This window comes from Cariama cristata, unplaced genomic scaffold, assembly GCF_000690535.1.
Source record: "Cariama cristata isolate BGI_N322 unplaced genomic scaffold, ASM69053v1 scaffold27124, whole genome shotgun sequence".
NCBI lineage: Eukaryota > Metazoa > Chordata > Aves > Cariamiformes > Cariamidae > Cariama > Cariama cristata.
The window spans coordinates 1-18,231 of NW_009613966.1; the positions used below are offsets into that span (position 1 = coordinate 1).

Sequence of the window (18,231 nt, forward strand, 5' to 3'; positions counted from 1 at the left end):
GTGTGTCTATTTCTGGTCTTGAAGAATATGAAAAGAAACACTTCTGCGAACCCCTTTGCGGGGTTTCTGTTGTCCAAACGTTCCTGTGGTACACTCTCACCGGTTCCGTAGGGTCACACCCGGCGCTTTGTTTCCTCGGGGAGACTGCATTTCAGCTAGAGGGAACGCGCGAAAACTGGGAGGTGCGGGACGGGCTGTGTTTGAGGGGTGAAGGGGAATGCTGTTGACAGGTTGTGCTTCGAGTGTGTCGTCTGGGTGTGCCCTAACCAAATGCAAGGTCTAGGTAGCGGAAGAGGAGGTGGTTGGAGGGTAATTTGGAAGGAGAGAAGTGACTTCAGTGGGAACACATCTGAGAATTGAAATTGGTCAGAATTCAAACGTTAAATTGGAAGCTTATTCTCTTGTGTGAAATACCAGAATAGTTAGTGAACTCACTTCATGTGTGCTGTGTTTTTCTTACACCGTGGCAAGATCTTGACAGCTGTAGACCATGTTCCTGGGCAGTTTTATGCCCAAATGCAGCTATACATACACGCAGGATGAAGTTCTGCTTTTCTGTGATGTCTCTTACACAGTGTCTGTAAGGCACATAGTATCAGATTATTCTACGCTTAAGGTTGATATTCTGCAATTAGCTTGCCATTGCAGACCTCTATCTGTAGAAGCCCTAAAAGGGTGTGAAGCCACTGGTTTGCATTACAAGTGACGAACTCAGTACAGACGGAATTAATTTGCGTGCCTCTGCTATTTCAAGACAAGGATCAAAGAGAAATTTGGGGGGAATGTCAAATAAGAGAGATCAAGAGACAGAAATGGATAAAAACTCAGAATCAGAAGGCATAGGGTAGATACTTATGTAGACTTTTGGGGAAGAAGATAGGATGTAAAGGAAAGGTGAACTAAGTTGAAGTTGGAGAGTTTTGAGGAAGGCGGTTCTGTAATATATCCAAAAGTTGAGTGTTCTGTGCAGATAAGGAGATTTCTAAATTGGTTTATACTGACATGGATTCCTTGGCTTACCAGTCTAAGAATGTTGTGAGAGTTCTTTTGATCTGCCAATGTCAGTCTGACGTAAGAAAGCTAATTCCTGATGTCTGTGTATAGACATACATTGATATGCTTATTTGTAGATGTTCTGACTTTTCACATGCACAAATATTTAGAAAAACCAAAGATTGTCATAAATTACCATTGTCATGTTAAGATTTTCTTTTCCATTCCATTGGATGTATTTGTATGCGTGTGTTGGAGCTGCTGAAAAATCTGCATGAAAAATTATTTAATATAAGTATTGCTGTAAGCAAAATAATACATTTTTCATAAGTTGTTAATGCCACATTCCAGTATTTTCTAAGTGTTCTGCTTTGTTTCTAATTTGACTGTTCAAGTTGCATTACTGTAGAATAATTACACTGGTTAGGGGGTAGCTGAACTCTTACACTGAAAAAAAATGAGGGAATAACCATTCATAAAACACACAAGTGTAACTCTCTAAAATATTTTTAGCAGAGACTCTACAAATGAATGAGAACTTCTCTCTACGGAACTGAGGTGAAGAACTTCACCATGGGTCAACAAATTTCAAACCACACACAAACTGTAATTAACACGTTGCCAGAAAAAGTAGCAAAGCATGCCTCTTTGGTTCAAGAAAGTGGTTTCCTAACGTATGAAGAGTTTCTGGGAAGAGTAGCTGAACTTAATGATGTGTAAGCCTTACTTTGTTTCCTTCTTTTTTTTCATGTTTTACAGAGACCTTATATGCAATATATTCTCCTGTGCTGGCTAAGCCAGAACTGGCCATCTGATTTTGAAATGTTTCCTTCAATTCTTAAAGTTTCTATAATGGTTGCAATTACACTTCAAAACCAAAGCCATTTCTCCTCCTTAAATTCTCTTATCTCCAATACTCTTCTTCCAGCAAGTGTTGCTTCTCTCTTAGAAGTTCGGAAGAGGTAGCAGACGTTTAGCAGTATCTTTTTGTTAGTGTCACCTGTCTCCCTTACTCTTCCCCCCCTCCACCAAACACCTAAAGATGCAATGGTACTTCGTCTCTGCCCATCACTTTTCATAGGAAGTAGCGATACAAGCCCTATAAAGACAGTACAGCTACAGTAGGAACGTGGTACATGGGACAGAACTGTTGGTGACCATCTCTGCCTCCTCTGTGGACATGCAATCCTGTTCCTCATTAAAGATGAGACCTGCCTTACTATCTGAAACCAATGACCAAGATAATCCCAAACAAAAGGCTGCATAAGCAAGATTTTTTTCATAGCCTGCCTTTTGTTTGACTGATACATTGACAGTAAAAAGAAACGAACGAAAAAGCAGAGTTGTTATTTTTATCTAGTATTTATATATAAAATGATACGAAGTGGAGATGTACAGGCTGGAAAGGGACTTTGTAGCGTGTGGCTTTTGGTAGTGTTTGATGTTTAACTATAATGTGAATTTGTATTCAGTTTAGAAATTGTCTTGTAGAGTGTCATACTTCTATGAGTGGCCTTCAAGAACCAATAGCTGTTTTCTTGGTAGACATGTAAATAGATTTTGGAGAACATTACTTTGTTCTGCCTGAGAATCTAAGCGTATCTCACTGTAATTAACTCAAAAATATCATCGTTATTCACGTTTTTTTTATTTCGTTACAGTGTTTACTTTAGCCTGAATGTAACATAGCTTGTTCTGATTCTTATGGAATAGACCTTTGTGTCTGTGTTCCATTAAAAAAAAATAAATACGAAAACCCCAAAATCTGAGGTTCACCTGAAGCTTCACCTGCCTGCTTCATTATTGATATATACTAACAAATATACACCTCATCTGCATGCGTTGGTACTTGCGTGCTTTTCTTACATACATGGTAAGGAAATAACCTTTTTAGATTGGACCACAAGATTGTACGATTACTGTAATAAACAGTGAAAGTCTATATAAATTAAAATGTCTATAAAGGATGCTTGCTGATGCTGGATCAAAAGACTTGCACATCATTTTCTGAAATTTACTATGCAATTTCAAGTGAAACGGACTGTGTATTTTATATTTAATGACGTTCTAAGAAGGTCATTACTCCTTAATTTCATGTCTCTGGGCAGTTTTGATAAATCTCTTTAAGGACGAAGAGCACAGAGGTGAACAGTAAATAATACCACAGTGGCTGAGGTTGCTGATCCTTGTGTGTCTAGCACATGATACAAACCTGATGTTTCTTTATTTCAGCACTGCAAAATTGGCTTCTGGACAAGACAAACATCTGTTATTTGAAGTGCAGCCTGGTTCTGATTCTTCTGCTTTCTGGAAGGTGGTCGTTCGGATAATATGTACTAAAGTAAGATTGTTGAAAATTTTAATTCAGTGGGGGTTTTGTGTACAGATATTTGAGGACTGTCACTTTTACTGGTAAAATCCAACACCTGCTACATATCTTTTGAGTATATATTTTGATACAGATGATGTATTCAAGGATACTATTTGAGATAAATTAGATCTAAATTCTAAGTTTCTGCAAAAAGCAGGTTAACAAAAATATTGTCATAACTAAGTTTAAAGGAGTGATATCTTCCAGTGGAGTGCTTACAGCCCATTAGTTACGAATGTGTGAGATTTGTGAGTTCAAGTCATAGTAATCAAATTTGTGAGATCAAGTCATAGTAATCAAATAGTACAGCAAACTGGGAACTGTATAGTTTGATAGTAGTAGAAGTTAGCAATTCCAGGCATTTTCAGTTGACCTAGTGTAACTGTATATATTCTGATTCCTTAGAAAACCAATCTAAAAGTTAAATGCGTAACTTAGTTTGAAGACCATGACAAAACTTATGAAGTTTGCTCTTTCTAATGAGGAGATTTTTCCCCTCTGTATCCTATCAAGTAACATCCTTAAATGGTCCCGAATCCAATGAGCAATCTTAACATGCAGTTTCAACCAAGCCAACTCTCAAAGTTTGTTTGAAACGAACAGTTTGTAATTTTCTGTTTGCTCTTAGTTTTTCATTAAGGCAGTCATTGTTATAGGCTATTTTAAGTTCAAATATGAAATGACTGATTATTTTGTTCTTTGTTCTTAGTTTAGCCTGGTTTTTTAGGCAGTAGGTCCCTGCTCACAACTTAATCCATTTGAGTAGTGATGGTAATTGTCTTGCCCTAAAAATGTAGTCGTAACTGTGGTATTCCTCATGATGAAACAGCTGTGTTGGCAGGTCTTAACTCTTACTGAAGCAGACTGCAATTTGCCAACATAGTGATGAACACTTGGAAAGGTGGCTACTGCCATGAGAATTGCAGTGCATCAAAAGAATTTTGAGCAATGTCAACTAAAAATCTAATATGTAATTGTAAACAATTCTTATCTCTTAAGATAAATAAAACAAGTGGCATCGTGGAAGCTTCCAGAATCTTGAACTTGTATCAGTTCATTCAACTTTATAAAGACATCACCAGTCAAGCAGCAGGAGTTCTTGCACAGAGTGGTACTTCTGAAGAAGCTGCTGAGAGTTTGGTGTCTGTGTCGTCTTGTCAGGCCAGCTTGTGGATGGGAAGGTATTTTGGTATACTCTAGATTCTGACCACAGTAACAACATGAATATTTTGGAAGTTGTGTGTAAAACCTGAACTACAAACACCTAATGATCAAAGCTGCGTGCTTTTGGCAGATGTAGACTTTGTGTCATCACAGACATGAATAGCACACCTTCTCTTGTACCAAGAGAGCTGTAGTGTACTTGGAGAAATTCTGTTGGTGCTACCGTACCTTAGCTTCAGAACAATTGTTTTAGTAATCAGTTTTAATATAAACCTGTTGTATGTTGAATCTCCTGAATAAGGAAACAGGAGGAAATGGAATCGGCTGCAGCTACAAATCTAGGGGTTTTGACAGTGTTTGTTTAAACAGATTTTGTTATTGTTCCACTTAAACTTTCTCTTCCTCTTTTACATTTTGGCATGTGAAAGTTCCCATCTGTTGCCACTAGAAACTCATCAATTATAGTAATAATTTCACTTGTAAGACTGGAAAAATGTGAACTGTCTCACATGTGTTGACATCCTGCTTTGTTAACTAGAGCAAAAACAAAAGACTGAGGTCAACACCTGCAATAGCTTCAGTTCAAACTGAATGTAACAGCAAGAAGCTTGTCACCCTTTCCCTGTGTAGAAGTGTTGCTACCAGTAATTCCTTGCTTTTAGCTTTCTCAATTAGTTCAGAGTTCTAACTCAGTTTTAAGTGAGGTAGAGGTAGGTTTTACAAGAAAAAGCAGTAAATGGTATAGTTCTCTGTATCAACCGGTGGAGAGCTGGTAGCCAGGTATTTGAACAAAACAAGTTGCTGAGCTAGTTAACTGTCTTTAGGATGTCACAGTCCAGCTGTTAGAATGAGAAAGGGGTCAGCTATGTTGTCATTCTACAGATAGAGCCCACTGTTTTTTCAAAGTCAGTGGATTGCAGAATGTGTTCTTTTAATTTAAGTTCCCATTTCTCTTGTTTGGGAACAAATAAATTATTGGCTGTTCTGAATTATTAAAATGCTAGAATTAGGTAGCAAATTGTGGACATGTTTGAGAGAGCATATTTTCCTGCTCTTGCTCAAAGATACATGGTTATACTAAAACACATGTATATGTGGAAATGGCCTTTTACTCAAACCAACAAACCAAATAAAAAACCCCCAGATGCTTATGCAAAACATCTTCAAATATTGCTGAAGTCAGTGAGTAGATTTCAGGTTTCCTAGGTGAGTTTCTTTTTCAATTTTCAGACTTTGAGATGGGGGGAGATGAGCATCCTTCGTGTTTATAAACACATCGCTTGAGATAGTGAAAAATAACAACAACAAAAAAGAGTATACTTTTCTAACATGCTGGTAATGTGCTGGAATTTAGTGAGCTTGTATCTTATCCAAGATTTTCAAGTCAATAAGGGAAATACAGGCTGAAGGACCTTCAAGTATTTTACACTGAGGAAATCTTCTGTTTGTTTTTCCATGATATCCTCCTATTTGCCTAAATTCTTCTCACCTTTAGACATTTTTCAGCTCTGCAAGAGCTAGCTGTCACTGTCCAAAAATAGCAAATATTATCTGTTTCGTTCTTCTTCTTCTTATCTTAACTTCTGCCACTGGAATAATACCCCATTTCTCTAGAACATCCACTTCCTACTTGGAGCATTCAAAAATATCCATAAGTGGTTTATGCTTTCTGATAATGAAAAGACAAGCATTTCCTTGGTTTGTCACTTTTGTATTTTACCATTTCTTCAGAAGCTTAGTCCTATGGCTAAATCTTAGGTTCCAGAAACTTTATAAATAGGTCAGCTGTTTTAAATATAATTGCTTGTATATACACCAGCAAATCTCAAAAATTGAAGTGTAATCAAAGGTTAGTACTCAGAGTTGTATGGGGGAGGGAAATGAAGGGGAGCAAGTCCAAAGAACATATTGAGCTAATCAAAAGATAGGTTTTTTGGAAACATCCTCACTGTATGTGAATCGCCATCTGTAATTCTACAAAAAAATCTCCTAGCATGCTAAAGTAAAAACAAAATGAAAAGGAAACCCCAAGGACCTACTGAAGAATAAAACAAAAGTATGTTAATTGCTGTCCATTAGCTGGCTCATCTGTACAGTTAAAAAATTACTCTGTATTTGACAAGCTCCCAAGATACCTAAGCAAAAGCAGTCTGTCCATAGTCATTAAGGTGGACTGCCTCTCCTGAAATGCCGTTCTTTCTAGAATGCTACCTCTGTGCCTCAAGTCGCAGAAGGGATTCCCAAATCAGGATTTTTGGAAAACTGAAACATTTCAGAACGCTTACTTGGCTCCCTTGGAAGTGAGCCATGACTGTAAAATTAGGGAACTTTACATGTCTAGGTAGGTCCGTGAAAGCTGAGGATTCTTTGCACCTCTTTGTGCTTGAGAAGTCTTGGTAATGCAGATGTTTGAGACACTACTGTTAGGAGCTTTAGATACAGATATCTATTGTTTGGGGGTAAAAAATGGAGACAGATAAAATGAAAATGTCTGTCCCGGGGAGTGATCTCATTTTTCAAGTTCACACACACACACAACAAGGACACCTAGATGCTTACCTGGAAAAGCTGTGTTAACAGTCAAGTCGAGAGAGTCCTAATTTGAAGGAACAATCGTGAGGAGTGTATTGCAAGCTAAAGCTTTTTATCTAGGATATGTGCCAGTACACAGAAACCTGACAAAGTTCATTATGAAATAGTTCAGCCTGACACTCTGTGAAAGGAAGGCAGATTCTTCTCCTGCCTTTAATGTAAACGGTGTTTCTGTTCTTTTGCCCAGTCGTGAGACGTAATGGTTACAACTTCTCACTCTTCCTTGTTGATATAAAAAAGGGATTTGCATAACCCTTTGCAACACCAAAAGCACCACATGACACAAAAAAATAAATGCATATTCTAACTTAGTTTAGTTCATTTACTGCTGTTTGTTGGTAGCGTGAGGCTGTGTCTGCTGGGATGATGTAACTAGTCCATTCACAAAGTTACATGTTCCTTGCAGATAAGCACAGGTGTTCCTTTCTGTCCACTAATTATTATGAAAAATGTAGTAACTACAGTAGCTGCTAGGGCATAAATATAAAACTTCTTAGTTATCTGGGAGAAAATAATGTTTTCTCTTCTGCAGAGTTAAACAGTTGACAGATGAAGAGGAATGTTGCATCTGCATGGATGGGCGTGCTGATTTAATCTTGCCGTGTGCTCACAGTTTCTGCCAGAAATGCATTGATAAATGGTAATACATATTAAAGAGTATTCATTATTTTATAGTATGTACTGGTTATCTGACATGTTTCAGTTTGGTCTGACAAATTCCTTAGTACCTATGTAATTTAACGTCTGAAGATATTTGCAAGCTAATATACATCTGATGCATAACAAGCCTGAGTAAAATGAGCCTGCAGCAGAAGGAAAAGATTTCAGGATCTGTAAACATCTTATGAAGAATTTCATTTTGGAAAAAGAGATGTGAAAGTGCTGTTCAGCATTTGTTTTGTAATTTTTTATCTCTCTTTATTCTTGTAAAATTAAATTATTGTATTCTTGCTCAAAAACTAGAGAAGATGGTATATGCTGATGCTGGCATGTTATGCTTCACAAAATCTCATTAAAAGCTTCTTTTTAAGGAAAAAATCAGTAGTTTGTAAGACTGTGCAAATATGAAGGCAAGTTAGAGCGTCTTATCTCTTATTTGGGAAATAACTATCAGAGGGATTTTTTTCCCATATATTACACTTTCACTTGAAATAAATAGCATACAATATATTAATTTAAATATATCAGACTTTTCCAGAAAAAGATTTCTTCTCAATAGCAACACCTTCAAGTTTATGTATAACATGTATCTTACAATTTATGTTCAGCTTCATAGTAAACTGAGCAGCTTTTCAGCTTCTGCTCTGTTTGATACACCAGTTGTTGGAAAACTGAGAGAGAAAAATTGCTTTGTGGAGGAGTGTAGCTCTTTCCTGACCATGCAGAAGACCTACAAGGACTAGGCAGGTGTTCTAGCAGTCCAGTGTTAGGTGATAGAGATATTCTCAGTTAAAGGCTTTTTTTGACTAGTTAATACAAATGATTTTACATTTAAGTCACATAATTTGTGCGTAAGAATTTGTTTTATTGCGTTTTCGAAGGCTTATCAAGGAAGTTACCTTTATAACACTATGTTCCCACAAGGAAAAAAAAGTAGTAAAAATCACTGGATCTCAGAGTATAACTAGTCATCTCTCTTTTCTGGGAAAATATTTTAACATCTATCAACTATACAGGGCTTAGTTTAGTGGCTGGGGGGGGGAGCGGATTATATTCTACTTTGGCTAATGAATCAGCTGAACTCTTAACTAAGTTCCAGTTATACCATTCTTTTTTTGGTACTCAATTTTTAAGGTTCATCTCTTCCTAACCAAGGCCTGTAACAGAGGCTTCCAGCTCAGAAGCATAATTATTTGGGATGCCTGAGTTAGTCGGTGGAGGGGGATGGGACCCTGAGGGACCAATTCTAAACTTCAGTGGGCTGAATGACCCAGAAAAAGGGTTCCTTTTTCTCTTTATATAGGAAGCTTATGGGGACTAGTTTCTGAACTACCTCAGCTGAATATCTAAAGATAGGAAGAGTTAATTTAGACTCTGGATTTCCATTTAAGCTTGCTGGACAGGTAGTTAGATACTTTCTGTTTCACCTGACCAAACTTGATTATGAGGAACATGACTCCAAAATCATTCAAAGAATGGAGCTACTTTCAGAATTGTTGGCCAATCTTCCTCACAAAGAAAAAGGTTTTAAACAAACAAAAAAATATGTAAGTGGTCTAATCCAGTTAACCAGATCACTCTTGAAGTTCTCACTGGGTTGTTCTCTTGTTTTTGTTGTTGTTGGGGGGCTCTTTTGGTTTTTTTTTTCACCAGGAAGAGACCGTCAATGAGAAGTACTCATTTCTCTGGCTTCCTAACAGGAGTGATCGTCACAGAAGCTGTCCGGTCTGCCGTCGGCAAGTGACTGGGGCAAGTGATTCTTGGGTGGTCTCAGATGCACCTACAGAAGATGATGTCGCTACTTACATACTTAACATGGTAGATGAGGCGGGCCAGCCTCACAGACCCTGACACTGGCCAACAAGCTGATAATAGCAGAAGCACTTGAAGCTTTCATTTTCACCAACATCTGTTTTTACCTCTCGTTGCCATTCTTCCAGTCTCTTTTACTTCTCTTCTTGGCTGCCGTGAATCTACGCTGTTCATTTAAAACACAGGGTATATGAGCCAGTGTATGCATGTGCAGTCTTAATTATTAATCTGTACTTTCAGTAAACTCTTTGATCATTAACAACTTTTGATATTAATTAACAGTTTGACTACTAGATGAAGCAATTTATAACAGCACAACTACAACTGCTAACTGCTGTTTGAGTATCACAGTGTACTGCTACAGAAGATGAACTGTATCAGATGGCTTGACCTCACAGTTCTTATCCTTAAAACCAGTCCCCTGTAGTTTCATGACAAATGTGAATAAAGGTGATGAGTTAGCACTAGTGATTATTAATTTGAAAGTTTTAGAAGATGTCCCACTGCCTGTTCTTCAGTAACCAGTTATTGCTGCTTTTAATGTTTACAGATACTGATTTCAATCTGATCGGTTATGAGTTTTGCTATTAATTATTTTAAAATCTGCTTTGGAGAGTGTAGGCAGCTTTGTAAATGTACTTGTGCACTTCCCTTTATTCTTCTAACAAGATTATCTTGTAGAATATTTTTATAAATACGATATTTAGCATAGTCTTATTAGCTTGGAAATGTTAAACGGTTTCATACACAATCCTAAAAAAAAGTAAATCAGTTTCTTTATAGTTTTTTGATCAGGAATAGCCAAAATTATTTTTAAACATTAGGCATGTCTGAAGAGAATGAATTAGCAGTTAAGGTGTAGTTTAGTCTGATGCTGTGGTTTTATCTGCTTCTCTTGAGTTTTTGAAGTGATGAAATCAGAGTTATAAGGTATACTAAGAGTTACAAGGTGATAATCTAAGTAAGGGTGCTGTGCTTTACATCTATAAGTGCAATATGCTTTTATGTAGCAGAGAGAAAGTTCTACTTTAATAATAATGTTGCTTGCAGTGAGATGTGGATGTGACAACTGGGGAAAAGGGGTATCACAACTGGAGTGCAACAGTGTAGCAGAGGAAAATCTGTCTAGCAGAGGAAAATCTTCAAGGAGCTGAGTTAGACAGTCTAAAATAAATTGTTAGTATTCAGGAAACCCATCTTAAATCTCTTTTGCATAAATAATGTTATGGAGATCAAGTGCTACTGCAGAGCATTTATTAATGTTATTTTTAACATATATTAGCAAATACTACTCTTTTAACTTGAGGGTATTGAGTGAGAAATACTCAAGTGTAGCTTTTGAGAGAATATCAGTGTAAATCTTGTTTACTGTAAGACTGCATTTGTAATTACCATACTTGTTAAAATTCAATGATGTAATAAGGCTAAGGCCTTTTATCACAGATGGGTTCTGAACTCAAAGGCGTGTGCACATATAGATATGCACATTTGGGTTATTTTTCCTAATTGGCTACAAAATATTGTAATTACATGGGAACCAGATCTAGGGAATTTCTCTGTTATACTTCTATTTGTTAAGGAATGGGCATAGCATATGGCGCCCATTTGAGCTTGGCTTACGGCACAGTTGTCGAGTTTATCATAGACATTAAGACAGATAAGCAATGTACTCTTCTTGTGTATATCATCTGAAAGCCAGGATGGCTCAGTGTGTAAATCTGTATTTAACTATTGAAAAATCCATTTATGAATGTGTGTAGCTTGGAACTAGTTTTTTCCCTTTGTTAATACTTTGATATCAGTGAGACATTATTCAGAAAAGTGTATGAACTGTTTAGTTGCATAAAGGCAGGTATTATTTGGGCTGGAAATTGTTAGTGGTCAGGGATTTTCCACTAAAATATTTGCAAATATTCCTAACCACACACCAGTTTGGTTTCTTTTTGCTTTTTGAGCTTGCATTAGTCCATGTTCAGAACTTTAAAATAACCTTTGAATTTTTTAAACTTTTTATATCACTGGAACAGGAAGAGCATCTAAAGTAACGCTTCAAGCTAAGTTTATTTTTCACATGTTTCAAGAATTATACTTCTGAACTGAGATTTTTATAAGTTGACTTTCTGCTGAGTACTTACATGAACTTCTTAAAATGTAATTTTGTAATGATGCAAACAGGTTATTAATTGCAGCATAATGACACTTGCGATTACAATATAAACTAATGCAAAAGTTATTTAAATAATGAAAAAGTAAACTTTGTATTCTGTACAGCTTTTTTAAATTAAGTTGCTGTAATTCACACTGCTGTGATGTAGGTACTATAATGTGTGCCTTGTAAAATATATGTACTGTATGTTATCTGGGATAATAGGTACGTTAACACTGAAAAACTAGTACTTTGTTACTGGTTGGTATTGCCTAGTCTGAAGTGCTACATTTAGCGAACAATTTTGGAAAAGGAAAAGGAATCACATTGGCAGGGACATGGCAGTTGGTTCCAGAAGCTAGACCTTGAAAATGTGAATTACTATGAATAGCTGTTGCTGGGGGCATTAAAACAAACTAAACTTTCTTGGGTTAAGTGAAGATTTCTTACAGGTTTAATGTGAAATTGTAATTTAAACATTATAGATTGTATTAATAGCTAAGGACATTCCAGTATATTAAACTTTGTGTATGAATTGTGCAATAAAGTTACTTTGGAAGAAATGTCAAAGTTCTTTTAAGCTTAAGGAATCTCTTGGCTTTAATACTGCAAAAGTCTGAAAACTGAATTTTAATCGAAGTACAATTCCATGGTACAGGTGGTGTGGTATGATGTTAAAGAGGTAGCTTAAATACATCTCTGCAAAAAAGACTCACTCTGATTCTTCTATTTTTCTTTTGTCAAAACAAATAAATTGGAAGGTTCTGCAGTAATGGAACAAATTAAACAAAAACCTACTTCTTAAAGGCACAGTATTGAGGAACAGGTTTCTTTGGGGAAAGGATTTCTTTATTATTTTTTTTTCTGTTTCCAGAGAAATGTGATTTACTTTTTCCCCAAGTTATTCCATTGTGTTTCTGATTGATAGTATTTTGAAGCTTAAGAATGCTAACGTTTGGAGTATTCCTTCTTAGATTTTTCCTGCTTTTTAATAAGAATTGAAGTATATAATTAATGTAACTGTCTCCTCTGTCTAGTTACTTGGTTTATCTGTTTGGATCTTTTGAAGCCAAGTGAGAAATAGGAGAGGAATTCATTAACAGATGAGGAAATTAAAATTGGAAAACTGACCAGTTGACAGACACACCAGGAGGTAGGTGTACTTAAGGAATTAACAAATGTTTATATTTACTAGGTTTCAAGTTTAGACACCATATTAGTGTAATGTGCATGTTTCTTTTTTAGTGGGAAATGGCATATTTAACTTAGATATCTTGCCTTTAACAATAATTCAGTATATAATTATGAAGGTTTTCTAATCCATACTCATTCCAGTTCTGGAAACACAAGGCAACCAGTGAGATCTCTGCTATAGGTTTGAAGTGACCTGTTAAATTCCACCCCTGCATAGCTATATGTGCCAAATGCATTCTTTTTAGAAGGAACATCTTAGCTATGGTTCTTTGTATCCACTAAGTACACATGCTCTGTAATGGAAGTAGTTATATTGTGACTGATATTACAGTAATTAATTATTTTCTTTGTTCTTCTGTCATGAAACCATACTTGAAGGTAACATACCATGAGGTTTTATCCTCACCTGTTTTAAGTGGGTGAATGGAATTCTGCTTTCTCAGAAGCGTGTCTTAAAAATTAGTCATTTCAAAACTGAATTTTTTTCATTGTCGTTTCTTCAGATGTTTGGTTCTGAGGCCTAGAATTTACCATAGGACAACATACTCTAAAGACTGAACATTGTTTTCCTATTGCTACGTGTAGCTGAAATTAACCCGAATGGGACAATGTTCTTTTCCAGTAACCTCAGTGTACGATCACCAGATCGTGTTTTGCTGTGAGCTAGGCATGTTCCAATGAATGTTATTGTCTGTGAGGGATTTGACAACACCATCTGCTTTTATATCTGAGCTGTCAAGATGTTAACTAACAGATGATTGCTTACCTATTGCCTACCTCGCTGACTTAACTTTTGAGGTTAAAATATTAAACACTGGGCATGGGTTTTGTAGGCCTGAAATTAAAAAAAAAAGAATTACCAGTTTTGTGAACTTGGATGGAACTTCGCCCAGTGTGAGTCTCATGGAATGAAGAATCCAACAGGTAATTAAATGAGCACTCTTCTTTGGTTCAAAGTGCTATTTAAAAATACAAGGTGTTTTTATGAATTAGGTTTAAATTAGTCAGAAACCTGCCCTTCTGGAATTTGCTTGTATGTGGAACAAGGTAGGGTTTTGATACAAAAGTCCGTGCTTCCATACTAATGTGGTTCCAACCCACTTTAATAGACCTTCCCAGAAATATTTTTTATATGAGCCAGTACCCATTAGTCATGGCTAATGATTAATGGATTAGCGGTGTTAATGTCTCACTATTATATATACTATTCTCTTCGCTGCTTAACACTGATATTTAGTGCTTTGAGAGATACAGGGGAGAAATACACATTCTTCAGTTAAAGATGCATCAGTGCTGCTTGTGTACAGAAACAGATGGTTTGCATACAGAAAGAGACACGTTTTAATCTTCATCTAAAAATCTTTATTACATTTCCTACTGAAGAAAGTAATGTGTGTTAAACTATTTTTCCTCAAAAGTCATCTTGACTGTAGCAGAATGTGTATGTTGATATTAACTATTTATTTCAGTTTGTCACTTGTTGGCTTCTTAGTTGTGTTCTTTTTGTCAGATGCAGCTGTTCTGTGTACTGTTTAAATTGTTTCAACTGTGGGCATCAGAACTGTTTTCCTGCTCCCAAATTCAGGTGTTTCGACTCTCAGTTTCATATCCAGATGAGGCTCCAGGATCAGGAAGCGGTGCCGCATGCCCTACCCTGATGCCCAATTTGATTGAGCAGGGAACCAGGGCACCAAGAGACGGGGGTGCAGCCTTGCAATACAATTTCACTTCAAAACTTAATGCCAAGTCTTCTGTTGGCACAAACGAGAACAATTGGTTTTTATTAGCACTGAATTGCTGTAAGTCAGCCAAGCTTTTAGCTCCTTCTCCTAAATATTTCTTATCTTCTCTGTCTCCACTGGGGTGCTTTTTTTTCAGTTTTCCTGCTGTGGTAGTCCTTAATTTTGGTTTAGTCTTCTGTACTGCTAATAGTTTAATTGCACAAGTTTTTAGTTCTACTTAAATGCGGAGATCTCGAGCAGCTACAGTTTTATTGAGAGGTACACACACACAAAAACCCTAACCATATTCTGTTATAGTTTATTTATTAGTGTAATGTTTAATGCTTCCACAAGAGGCAAAAGATAAACATCATTTAACCCAGGCACAGAAAGAAAAAGCAGTTTTTTACAGACATCCTTCCCCCACACACACCTTTTTCAGACTTAAACTAGGCAGATAGAATAGAAAGGTTTAGCCACAAGTAAAGAACAATGATATAAGAAAAGGTAGCTCTGGGGTGAGTAAAAATATTGTATTAGCCAGTGGCAGAGCAAATGCCTTAAATTTGCTGAAGTAACATAACAGAATGGAAGATTATCACTAGAAATTGTTAGGATAGATGCGTTGTAAACAGCGAATAACCATAATTAACCATTTTAGGTGAAAGTATAGTGCTTTGAGGTAACAGATTTAAGGACGTCTTGAATAATGTTTGAACCTTAACACCAATGAAATTATGAGAAAGTAGGATATTCTCCCATTCTGAAGGAACGGCCGCCCCAATCACCACCTACAATGATGTTCGTCCAGTCCCTGTTTGAGTAAAACATAAGCTGTGGTGGTTGCAGGTTTGATAATCAGGTTTGCTCTCATCACTGTTGGGGGGGGGGGGGTTGTGGGTGAATCAGCAACTGCCCTGTCTTGCATTTGAGTAAATGTGTACAACAGCAATTCCGATGTCAGGAACACTTCAACGCTGGATCTGCCCTTCGCTACATCCATATCATAAGACTGCAAGGTTATTTTGAACAGCCATAGATTAGAATGGAAGTGCAACTTTAAAAAAAGAAAAGCTGAACTTTAAGAACTGAACTTGAGAATCAGTAACTTTTGCCTAATTAAAAGATGACCAAAAGAGATTAGTAGTGGAAGCTTGAAAGGATGTTGATTTGTTTCCCTAAATATGACACTATTTGCTCTGTTTATCCTTAAAAGCAGCACACAAGGAAGCACAGAAAGCAGAACTTGTGGTCATGCCACTTGTGTGTTATTGTCAAAATCCCAATTACCGTCCATTAACTGAATATTCAAATCCAGTTTGGTGTTTGTTTTTTTTTCCTTTAATAAGAGCTACAGATGTATCAGAACCTGATGTGTTTGAGGTAAGGAAAGGTATTAAACATACACAAATTTGGTATAATATTAAGTAAGTAAGAAATGTAAGCGACAACAAAAGCAGCACTCAGGTAAATAATGTTATGTTGATAACTATTTGTAAGTTGTACTAATGAAAACATCTGCTACGTTGCAGCTAAAATGCTTTAACCACTGTTTTCAGACTTCATGCCAATAGGCATTGTTGACTGAGAACTTTAGACAATTTTATTATCGTACAGTTAAGCAGCATAGCAGGGTTTCATATGGTTTTTTAGCTGCACAAGGAATACAATATCTGGCAGTAGTTGAACATTGCAGACATTAGGCTAGGTCACTGAAGGGCTAAAGTCAAGTCTCCCACCTCCTGTCTGCAACCAGTGTTTTGGATGAAGAACTGCAATCGCTGCAGCTCCCTATGCATGACACTGGCTAACTGTAATGGTGACTAGATGGCCAGAACTCTGCTCCTGTGCCTCAGGCTCCCTCGGAGCAGCCTTCCTTCCAGGCTGCTTCCTAAGGGTCTTTAGGTTTAATCTCTCTTCTGGGGCTCTTGTAGGGCTGCACAGTTACAGGAGGTGATAGGGAAATTCCTCCCTCCCTTTGGTGCCATTTCCCTGCACTTGCCATTCAGGACAGCAGGTACATTAAAGAAGTGACCTTGTAGGTACTGCTTTGAACTGCCACAGCCTGAGGAGAGAGAGTGCATGTCTTCAATGCATATATACATTTATGCCATTAATGAGTTGTTTGGTACTGGTGATGTCGCTGCTGCTACTTCTGGCTGCATTTACGAGGGAAAGTGAGACCTGATCAGCTCTTGAAAGGAAGGATGTAGGTGCCCAAGCCCCAGAAGGGCCTGGCCTAAGAAATGTAAGTGGCACAAGACATCTGATGTAGTAAAACATGCAGGGTTCTAGGTCTAGTGAGAGTTGATTGGCTACTATTCATTATTTGCTTTTTATGCATTAATTCTGAATTACTGTTCTAAGATGCCTAACCTCCCTGTGTATTATATTGGATACCCAGGCCTCTAACCATAGGCTTAAGATCCTAGCTCAGGGACTGTAGGCCTTCAAATTAAGTAGTGTAATGTTGGACTTATGGGCATCAACATTCTCTGCTGGCCCTAGCCTTGAGTCTTTTTTGGTGTGAAACTACATGCAGCTTCTACAATACATAGATGCTGTCACGCTATTGCCTTTAATCCTTTCTGAAAGAGTAGTACTGTGTCTTAAGAAGGATGATCAAATGGAAAAAAGATTGAAAGTGATAAATATTCCAGTAAGTGTATTTTACTAGCCACTCTATCGCAAATAAAAAGTTTAACATAACATGATTTAAAATGACATTTTTCAAGTGGACTAGCTTCAGTATAAATAGACAGTTTGACTTCTCATTCAACTCTAATTGACTAAAATACAAACTAACACAAATATGTAAAAAGATGTCAGAAGTAGGACCAGAATCCAGGTCTGGAGTTTCTACCGCTGATTCATAAGAACACTTCCTTTGTTCAAGTAAAAAAATTTCTCTTTATGTGCAACCAAAGTTATCTGCATAAAGTTCCAAGTAATTTGAACTGGCATATCCACATAGTCCCATTACAAAGCAATAAAAAAGTGTTCTCAACTTTCAAGGCAAAGTTTTCATGATATAATTAGACTCATTATTACAATGTACAATAGTGATGATTTTGACACTGTGTTTTCTACTTACTAGATTAAAAAGCATTAATCTGCAGTTCTTCACAGACATCCTACACAACAACAGGAAGTAATTAATTAGTCATTAAACAAGACTACTGGATTTTGGGTTTTCTTGTTTTCCAGTATAGCTAACTGCTGAAACATTACAATAAAAAAAAACTGTGTCAGAACACCTCCCAGAATGAAAGGGTAGCCTCAAAATTATACACCCCGTACAAACTGCTAATGAATAAAGGGTTACACTTGCAAGTGCTAAATGCCATGATTGCTACTGAGACTAGCAGGACAAAAACATGTTCATGTATACTGTCAGCATCTGCAGAATCCTAAGGTGCATATCACAGATGTGCTATGAATATTCTCTGTTGTTTTCGAAGCTACAATATAGTGCACAGTTAAGACAGTATGAAACAAGTATTACATGATTCTGAATTTGCATTTAATATTTACAGCAATCTTACAAAGCCTAATGTTTGTAGAAACTGAAATTTTTG

General features: G+C 36.8%; 1 protein-coding gene across 1 annotated transcript; it reads left to right on the forward strand.

Moving 5' to 3' along the window:
• Positions 1 to 1,506: 1,506 nt before the first annotated feature.
• Positions 1,507 to 9,812, forward strand: RNF141 (ring finger protein 141). Its single transcript, XM_009699236.1, has 5 exons — positions 1,507 to 1,709; positions 3,226 to 3,334; positions 4,364 to 4,545; positions 7,653 to 7,760; positions 9,481 to 9,812. The coding sequence occupies exons 1-5, from the start codon at positions 1,525 to 1,527 to the stop codon at positions 9,629 to 9,631; spliced, it is 735 nt and encodes a 244-aa protein (XP_009697538.1). The 5' UTR covers positions 1,507 to 1,524; the 3' UTR covers positions 9,632 to 9,812.
• The last annotated feature ends 8,419 nt before the right edge of the window (positions 9,813 to 18,231 follow it).

Coding starts and splice junctions, on each gene's coding strand:
- RNF141 (XM_009699236.1), top strand. CDS start 1,525: ATGAGAACTTCTCTCTACGGAACTGAGGTGAAGAACTTCACCATGGGT. Junction 4,546..7,652: donor GCCAGCTTGTGGATGGGAAG/GTATTTTGGTAT, acceptor TCTCTTCTGCAG/AGTTAAACAGTTGACAGATG. Junction 7,761..9,480: donor CAGAAATGCATTGATAAATG/GTAATACATATT, acceptor GCTTCCTAACAG/GAGTGATCGTCACAGAAGCT.